Source organism: Salvia hispanica, chromosome 2 (genome assembly GCF_029641045.1).
Source record: "Salvia hispanica isolate PSC_SH4W2 chromosome 2, Shi_PSC_v1, whole genome shotgun sequence".
Classification (NCBI taxonomy): Eukaryota; Viridiplantae; Streptophyta; class Magnoliopsida; order Lamiales; family Lamiaceae; genus Salvia; species Salvia hispanica.
Genome location: NC_142693.1, coordinates 35,123,182 through 35,132,705, shown reverse-complemented (window position 1 = coordinate 35,132,705; position 9,524 = coordinate 35,123,182). Strand labels below are relative to the sequence as shown.

Here is a 9,524-nt window from a genome sequence, read left to right as displayed (position 1 = left end):
AAATGTGAGTGAAATGAGTTTGTAAATGTAGGGTTCACTAACTAAATATGGTAAAAGGAAAAATGAGATATTTAATGGCGGACGGAGGGAGTAATTATTAAATTGGACATAATGAATTGATCCCGAAAATATAATGTTACTTATTGAAAATCAACCAAACTACGTGTATTTTCTAATATAAGTGTCAAAATCTGACTTGGACTTTTAATTCAAGTCTAATTTTTTGGCTCTTGATTTTTTTTCCATATTACCATTTAGATAATTACAACCACATACTAATAATTTAGAAAGCACAATGAAACTTTTAACATATCTATTCCAAACTCTCCGAATTAGATTTAAGTAAAATCGATGCACACGTGATTCAAGACCACATGTTTGTTGAAATTACTCTTTAAGTCGTAACATTAAGACATAATGCAATTTACCAGAATCTCAATATGCTAGCAACATTATGAATTTATAATATCCCAAATCCAATTAATATCATAAATATTTTTTTTGTAACATGTGGACTGAATCGGTTGCTATAGAAAAAGTCAAAAAGGCAACGTTTGGTACGTGTTATAGGAAAGTGGCGATAAATGGTAGCAAAAGGGAATAGGCAGAAAAAGGCAATCCAGAAAGTTGAAAAAAAGGCTAAAGCCATTAATGGATTAACATTAACTAAAATAATTAATAAGATGTGGTTATCCTTTGCTCGCACAAAATATCTCAATTAATGGTCCACATACTTTATTATCTTTTCAAAAGTCATTTTTTTCCTGTTATGTTGAGTCATGAGTCTATTTATATTTATTACTCCCTATATTCCATAAAAATATATATATTTAATTGGCTACAAATTTTAATATAAAATTAAAAAAAATATATTAAGATATTATAAGTAGATAACGAGTCACGTAAAAGAGTTTCTAAATTTAAATAATGCATATTCTTATAGAGAAAGATGGAAAATTATGGGTATCTTCTATGAACAAATAGTGTTTACTACATTAATTTCTTCATCACCATCACTTCCTAATATAATCCCCAAGAAGACGACATAAAATGTATTCCCTCCATTCCATAGTAGTGGAGACGTTTTTTTTTTACACGCGATTTAAGTTAAAATTGTGTTAAGTAAGTTAAATAAATGAAGAATAAAGTAGGAAATGGAAAAAGTAGAGAGATAAAAAGCTAATAAAGTAAGAGTGAGTAAAGTAAGTGAGAAGAAATGTGTTGATTTTTGTTAAAAAAAGAAATGACTCAACTATTATGAAATGTACCAAAATGGCAAAATGACTCCACTACTATGAAACAAAGGAATAGTAATTATTAGAAACTTGAAGCTCTCATGAGCCAAGAATAAAGTTAGAGCATCTCCAAGGGTATATAGAAAAGATATATTATGTATTTAACTTCTTAAAAAGTGAAATATACCTTTCTAAAAGGTAACACTTTCCAAAAGGAAAAGATATATAGAAAGGTAAATTATTTTTTAAAAATAAAATAATAGTACAATATGCATTAAAAAATATAAAGTATAATAATTTCTCAAATAACTTTCCCCTTAGAGAAGGATTTTTGATGAAAAGAAGACAAATATGGTAGTTATAAGATTTTACCTCTCCATTAATGGGTAGGTAAAGATACCTCTTCAAAATGAGAAAAATGTATAATACCTTCTCAAATACTCTTTCATTAGAGAATGATTTTTCATAAAAAAAATGTAAATATGGCAGTTATATTAGTTTACCTCTTCATTTACCTTTCTCATTGGAGATGCACTTACTCAACCTACTTAACCCACCTAAATCCGCCATTGTTTGTATCATAGCTCAAGAATTGGTCTACACATCACATATTAAGACATATTAAGGTGATTGCCAAAAGTTGAAAACTCAATTGAAAGCCACTAATAAACACTTCGTTTATCCATGAAAACAATGAGTGATAAATTCTTATGAAAAATTGACAAAACGAAAAATAGAGAGAAACGAAAAGTTGTCTCGTTAAAGAGAAAAACTTAGCAAAAATAGACAGTATAACTACATCTAGAACAACTTTTAACTATCAGTATATACAACTTTTGAGCAAAACTACTAAACACAACACCAAAGCCCAATCAGGCACGCTCTTGGAACGCAACGGACCGCGACAGAGCTGCCGGATTGGCTTGCAGCAGAGGCCCGACAGCCGGTTTCTTGCCACAATCCTTGGGCTGCAAGGCCTTGAAAAGGCCTTGTCGACTAAGGGAATCATACTTGGTCCCGAGAGTCGACCATATAGAGCTCCTCGCAGCTTCTTCCGGATCATCCATCCTCAACGTCTTCGGCACCACAACCTCCCCACTCCTCGAACGCTTCCCCAGCGCCGACTCAGCGTCCAGATTCCCACCATTCCATAAATAGTACGGCATTGGAGGCCATGAAAATCCATGGTTGCCAGAACAGGGCATTTGGTGTGAGAAGGAAAGGACAGTGGTGGCGTTTGGGCTGCGGAATCCGTCGATGGTGAGGTGGCGGGAGGTCTTGTTCTTGCGTCGGCCCGCGCCAACGGGAACGTTGCGCATTGTGCCCCCGGCCGTCCAGTACCTCTGGCAGCCCCTGCAGAAGTGGCGGGGCTGGTTGACGTTGTAGTTGTTGTAGTAGCAGAATTTGGTGTTCATGCTGTCGCACCGGGGGCACGGGATGATTTTGTCCGGCTTCTTTAGGGCTTTTCGCTTCGAATCGCCCTTCTCTTCGTCGGATTCCGGTGGAGCACTGCCCTGTGATTCCTCATTTTCTGCACTAGTTTCGCAGATTTCTCCCTTTGCTACCTCCTAAAATTTTTGAGAAACAATTGCAGTTAGCTTGATATAAACAAAACATGATAAAAATACGCATTTTAAATTGTTTTTGTTCGTATAACTACAAAATAGATGAGTTATTTATTTAACCAAACAGCCCGAACCAAACACCCTTTTTTAAACAAACCAATGGTTTCAGGAAAACAAAGCATGAAAAGGGGCGGCAGAATCAATACTTTCAAACTGGATGGATTTGCTTTGAATCTTTAAAACAGAATAGTCAAAATGGAAATGCCCAGCTCAGGAAACTCAGAGCAAAAAACTAGACACTTTGACTAATAAAAATTCAGTGGTTTGAATATATTGTTATGTCCAACCCATCATAACTGCAGAAATATTCTTTTCCTTGCATGAAGTCTGAAAAGTGTACCTCATCTCTCTGCTCCTGCCTTCCAATTTCTTCTCCTTTACACTTCTCCAAGAAGCGATCGCAATCACTGGAACGTTCTCCGGCGGAGCTGTTATTCGGAAAACAAATCTTCCGGCCGAACAGCTTTATCTCCGGCTCCTTCACCATCTTCACCTCTCTCCGCTGCTAAATGAAGACTCGTTCTGGAAAAGATTGTGAAAAATGAAAAAAGCTTAGTTGGCAAAGCTAGTTGGAAGGATTTAGATATGTTTGGAGTTTGGAGGTAAAATGAAGACAAAAGGTGAGCGGTAGGGGATTATAAGGATGTTGGTATTCGGTAATGCCGTAATCACGTCATTAGGGATCTGATTTTCTGAGCCACAAGTTTCTTTTGGGTGGCTCCACCAAAATTTATCATTTTCATAGCTCTATAATTTTGAGTTAATGTTAAATCAATGGTACAATTAAAAGAAGCTATTGTTGGCCCCGTTTTTATAAATGGAAATTTTTGAAAAAGCACAAGTTTAATGCATGATAGAAAAAAGTGATTGGTGAATTAATAGTGAAGATGAAGTGGAGCCTCCTATGACCAGTGGACAGAATTAGATGGCCTACAATATTTCATATTTTAGAATTAAATCAAACTTAGTAAAATATTTCAGAATTTAATCGAATGCAAATTAAAAGAGTTTTGAAAGATTGAAGATACTCCTTTGTTTAAAATTGAAGCATAAACTGGACCTACAGTTGCACGGAAACTCAAGTGTTACCTCGGATGGTCGGTAACATGATTTGTAGAAGTGGATTACATTTGTACTTGTGCATAATTTTTTTTTCAAGTGATTATGGGGCTCAATCCTAGCCAACAAATCATCACCTAAAGCCCCTTGCTTTATAAGTATGTCCCAGATTATTAATGATATTTCATGTCAATTTTTAAGTAATAGTGCTGCCCTCCTTCCACAAAAAATAATACTACTCCCTCCATCCTACATTTGGAGTCACTTATTGTTATAGCTCGGGTTTTAAGAAAAAAGATGTAGTGTGTAATAAATGAAGTGAGATGATGGAGTATGTAATAAATGAAGTGAGATGTTAGAGTGTGTAATAAATGAAGTGAGATGATAGAGTTGGTTGAAGGTGGGTCCCTTTTGACTTTTGATTTTTGTTTTGGTTTATTTTAATGTAGATAGTGGCATTTGGATGTAATTTTGATGAAGAATGGGGTAAAATTGTATGACCAAATATGGAAAATTCTAAAAGTGATTCTTAAACTGGGACGGACTTTTATGGAAATAAGTGACTCTTAATCTGGGACGGAGGGAGTATCATTTTATAATTTTGAGATGTTCACGAAAAATAATTCAAATTCTAAATATGAAAAGCTTATCTCTTATATATTTTATCCATTTTTTCTCCCTTTCTCTCATGCTTACCTACTTTTTCTTATCTCTCTTACTTTACTAATTTCTCGTTAAAATTTGTATTGTTGAATAAGACTATTGTTTATTAGTTTATTATTGTTTTATTATCTCGCTTAATATTCGTAAAATAATAGACATTCAAAATAAGGAAAAATGACATGTTGATAATGAAATCTAGTTTAATTTTGGGATAATAATATATTTGATTATTTTCGAAATGGAATACCCTTATATAGTGAGAAATGCAATAAGCACATTGCAGTTTTCAATTATTTTTCATAGCTTCCAGCCCCACGCCCCCACGTAGTATTGGTTTCGTATTGTCTATATAATACAAGTAATTTACACTCCCAAATTTGATACTCTCATTCCGGATAAATACCTTTCAAAAAAGATTATTTTTTTTAAAAAAAATATCATGCATGTGTACAAGTTTCATCTTGACAGTAGAGTACGTAGGAGAGTGACAACCAAATGATAATGTGATATCACAGAAATACGTGTTGTTTCCATAGTAAAAGATCCCATCATTTCAATTTTAGAATAAAATGTTTGAGCATTAATTTTCAGACGATCGAAAAATTGACTTGGCAGCCGAAATACACATCCATGGTTTACATGGCATTTCTATATGACGTAATTTAAATCAAATAAAAAATAAACAAAAGAAAAGTACCAGGAGTACAAGAATATTATACACCGATACCTCAACTAAACTACTTAAACCTAGGATTTTGTGATTATTAATTTATCTAATTTTCATTGAGTTGATAGAATATATCTAGTAATCTTTAATGGACTACTTCGTGGGAAAAAATCGCTATAGGGGGACGGCGCAATAACACTAGATATTAAATTAACTGCTATGCTACTACTGCATCGACGAATAATGCAAGAGCAATATTATGACAGACACATAAATTATCATAAGCAGTTTGGAACTTCTACAATTTAATACACTAAATTGAAGGTTGCAATAGCATAAGAATTCGAACTTCGAAGGTTGGTACAATCTTTTGATGCAACGCTTAAATTGATTTTTTATACTTATTGGAGTACCTTTGACTAGGGATTGGAGAGATATGATTAGATATAGAAACTCTTATCTTATTTCGCTCTAATTAATAAATCGATACTATAATTCTCCATAATGTTATTTATTTTTGTTCATTGATTATATGGAGGACAAGTGTAAATTATATTATTTTTGGACTTTAAAGTAAAATTTTACACATTTGTAATGGAACTTTCTAGAGGTTGACAGATGTCCTAATGAGGCTCAAAAGTATGATATCTTCCTAATAAGGTAAAGAAGAAAAAAATGACAAAGATAGAAAAGTGGCTACCAACATCTTTTGCTCTTTCCACTCTTTCGGTGTAATAAAGTCATGCTGAATTGTACTTTAAAATATTAATATGCCAGTACCTTAATATTAAAAAAATTGATAATGATTAATTACAAGTCTTCTTAGAGAGCGACGTCTTTAATTAGTAATTCACTTATTTTAATTTGTGACGGTGGGTAATAATAAATTAAGGCAAATTTGGATTTTGACTAGTTTGTCTCCGTGTATGATGAACAATAATGGCATAAAATGACTATTTTGAATATGACTATTGTTCTTCCTTAATTTCACCCCTTAAGGGATAAATACAAAGATCAAACTAATACTAATAGATATTGGTAAGAGCTTTTATTAATTCATTTTCTTATAATTATATAAATATATAATTTGATTAATGTAAAATTTTCTAGGAGTACTACATTTTTTTCTTTTTTCAAATCCATATTTCTAGTGAAATTTAAACAATGGAAAAATGATAAAGAGATGATAACTAATTAAAAGGGACACATGTCCGTCCATGGGCGAAGTGGATCAAACCCTATATTAAATTACATTTAATAGTTAATTAAGTAATGGTATTGATATCTAGTGACTAATAATAGTATATTGAATAACATGTACAGGGCAACGCAATGATGCCGCGAAATTATGTCAAAATCTAGCAGCTTGACTATCATGATAGTAGACTGAGTACCAAATTAGCAGTGCTCGGGGCATGTGAATGTATGAGACTACTATATAATCCCTCTCTTACTAGATTGTAGACATTTCATTTTGGCATAAAATTTTAAAAAAATTATTTTAAATGAGTTAATTAAAAGGAGAATAAAATAGAAAGGAAAAGAATAAACAGATGAAGAAAAATGATTTTAAATGAGTTAAGTAAAAGAAGAAACAAATAAAAAAGGAAAAAATAAATAGATGAAGAGATAGTAAAGTGAGAAAGAGTATAACACTTTCTATCAGAAAAGGAAATGACTCAACTATAGTGGGATAATCCAAAAAGAAATACGACTGAGCAGTATTATTTATGTATGTATACACAGAATTTAATGTACGAGTACTATTATAATACTCCAAACAAGCATTACAGTTTCCTTATTGATCAATTTCCATGTGTGTGCATATAGGTCTGTCAAATTGGATATCCGCGGGTATTCGATCCGAAAATTTCGGGTACTCGATCTCGAATTTCCTAAAATCTAATACCCAATACTCGATCCGAAAATAATTTTGGGTACCCAAATACCCGACTCGGGTATCCAATCCCGATTTTGGATTTTAATTTTATTTTTTTAATTATTTTTTAAGAAAATTAACTATAAAAGTTTAATTAAAATTTTAAAATAATAAAATAAATACACAATTTATTAAATTTAATTTAAAAAATCGGGTAATTCGGGTAATTTGGGTATACCCGATCGGGTATCGAGTTACCCGATACCCGATAATCCAAAAATCTTATACCCGAACCCGATCCCGAAACCCAAAAAATCGAATATCGGATATCTAATTACCCAATATTTCGGGTTTGGATATCGGGTATCCAATTCCCGATATCCATTTTGACACCCCTAAGCAATTACATTATTTAATTAACTACGTATAGAATTATGAATTGCGACTGACCTTTTATCACGTTGAGGATGTTATATATTCCCATTCGAAATTATTGCTCTAATATCACTCAAAAATAAAAATTAAAAAACAAAATGATCCCCAAAAGATTGAATAGTGGAGTATATTTAAAATAGGTTAATCCATTATTCCTTGCCTGTAGCGGTAATTCACTTGTGGGCCTTGCATTAGATGCGTTATTGGGCTCAGAAATACTACTATTCCCCTCCGTTGTATAATAGAAATGGAAGTTACACTTTTCTTTTTAATTTATTTTGTAAAAGATGTCATATTTCTATTTTTAAAAAAATATTTTTTTATATGAATATAAAAATTATATTTTTTGACACACATAAATAAAACATCCTAAAATCTCATGCCGTGTAATATTTTGTGGGATGAAAACATCCTAAAATCTCCTGTGTAATATTTTGTGGGATGAAGGGAGTAGGGAGCAGTTATTTATTGATCAGAGAAATATTCCCATGAACGCAGCATCACGCTCCATTGCCTGCAACTTCACCTGAGCCAAGCAAACCTCCACGTCGATACCGCCATCCTCCACCGCCGGCAAAACCACAACTAATCCATCAAATTTCTGCGCTTTCCCACTCCTCACAGCAATCGGTTTCCCCCACCCGAAATCATTCCCGTACACATCATCCCGCTGCGAACCCCCCACAACAACACACGGACCACTCTTCTCCATTTCCTCTAACGTCACAAACTCCACCTTCTCTTCCACGTATCGCGCTATTTCCTCACTCCTCTGCTCACAAACCACCTCATTGATCTTCACCGCACCTGCGCCCAACCCAGTCTTCAGCAGATCAGCCTCACTAATCGCCGCCGCAGCTACATAAGCCGCGTTCCCGAAATACCCCTCCGCCAGAGACACTCTTCCCCTTGCACCGATCGCCATCATTATCCGAGCCTCTCCGCCGCTCGAGTGCCCGCACCGCGTCATGCTCCGCCATAGATGGGCCAAGACTGCTTGCAGAGAAGATATTTTGTGATCGGTCCCAGCTTCGGAGTTTGCCTTGGCCTTAAGCTCAGCCACATTTTCTCCGGTGAACCGGAACACCCTCTGCGGCAGCGTAGACGGAGGGATAAGGTTTTTTTCCAGCGTGGGGAGATGAACGCGTCTATTCACTGCAAAAAAAAAGAAGAAAAAAAAAAGTTTCGCACAGTATTTTTAATGACACAAAATAGAAACGTCTAGGATGCTTTCATTTGCGTCCTCTATTTTTTTTTAAACAATAAAGATGCTTTTTGAAATGTTAGTCGTATATTATTACCCTCAGCGGATTTGCTAGGGTACCAGCGCTCGAACACGGGGACCTTCGAGATGGTGTCAGAGCCGCGGGAGATCTCGGACCAAGAGTTGATGAAATGCCAGAAGGAAGTGCCGTCCACGACGGCGTGATTGGCGGTGCAGCCGATGAAGAGGCCGTCCGCGAGCTCGGTGGCTTGCACCGCCAGCAGAGGCTTCGAAATCCCTTCTGAATTGTTGGTGTCGTTGAGCCGGAAGAGCGAATGCACGATTTCGGGGATGTACTTCGGTTCGATGATGTCGGAAACAGAGACGGTCGCGGCTGCTGCGTGAGTGAACTCGGCTCCCGCATTATTGCAGTCAACGAAGAAGCTCGCCGTGCTGTCGTCGTATCGGGTGGTGGCGAGCCGGCCGGCGAGCGGCGGAAAGAAGGCTAGTGCGCGGGAGAGGGAGTTTTTGAGGTGTTGGATTAAGTTTTTGTGGGATTTAGAGTTTTGATAGATGAGACCTTTTTGAATATGATTTGTTTGGAGTAGTCTTAAATCCCAAGTGGTGAGATCAAGTTTTGACATGAAAGGAGCACTTATGCTTCCAACAAGACATGAAGAAACAATCTCAACTTTTGTCATCTTCCAATTAATCCCAATTTTTGGTGTGTGAGCATTAAGTATGGCAAGAAAAGATT

General features: G+C 35.3%; 2 protein-coding genes across 2 annotated transcripts; both read right to left on the bottom strand.

The window, feature by feature from the left end:
• Positions 1-1,969: 1,969 nt before the first annotated feature.
• LOC125215057 (cyclic dof factor 1-like) lies at positions 1,970-3,527 on the bottom strand. Its single transcript, XM_048116362.2, has 2 exons — positions 3,201-3,527; positions 1,970-2,803 (listed from the first exon to the last, which is right to left on the bottom strand). Exons 1-2 carry the CDS (start codon positions 3,345-3,347, stop codon positions 2,108-2,110), a joined length of 843 nt encoding a protein of 280 aa, XP_047972319.1. The 5' UTR covers positions 3,348-3,527; the 3' UTR covers positions 1,970-2,107.
• Positions 3,528-7,858: 4,331 nt separating this feature from the next.
• On the bottom strand, positions 7,859-9,501 carry LOC125204476 (uncharacterized). The gene is made up of 2 exons (XM_048103143.1): positions 8,865-9,501; positions 7,859-8,718 (listed from the first exon to the last, which is right to left on the bottom strand). Exons 1-2 carry the CDS (start codon positions 9,466-9,468, stop codon positions 8,036-8,038), a joined length of 1,287 nt encoding a protein of 428 aa, XP_047959100.1. The 5' UTR covers positions 9,469-9,501; the 3' UTR covers positions 7,859-8,035.
• Between the last annotated feature and the right edge of the window lie 23 nt (positions 9,502-9,524).

Bases quoted from the DNA above. Each gene is read 5' to 3' on its own strand.
- LOC125215057 (XM_048116362.2), bottom strand. From the start codon at position 3,347: ATGGTGAAGGAGCCGGAGATAAAGCTGTTCGGCCGGAAGATTTGTTTT. The intron at 2,804-3,200 runs GTACACTTTTCA...CAAAAATTTTAG, and splicing joins GGCAGGAGCAGAGAGATGAG to GAGGTAGCAAAGGGAGAAAT.
- LOC125204476 (XM_048103143.1), bottom strand. From the start codon at position 9,468: ATGACAAAAGTTGAGATTGTTTCTTCATGTCTTGTTGGAAGCATAAGT. The intron at 8,719-8,864 runs GTAATAATATAC...TTTTTTTTGCAG, and splicing joins CCCTAGCAAATCCGCTGAGG to TGAATAGACGCGTTCATCTC.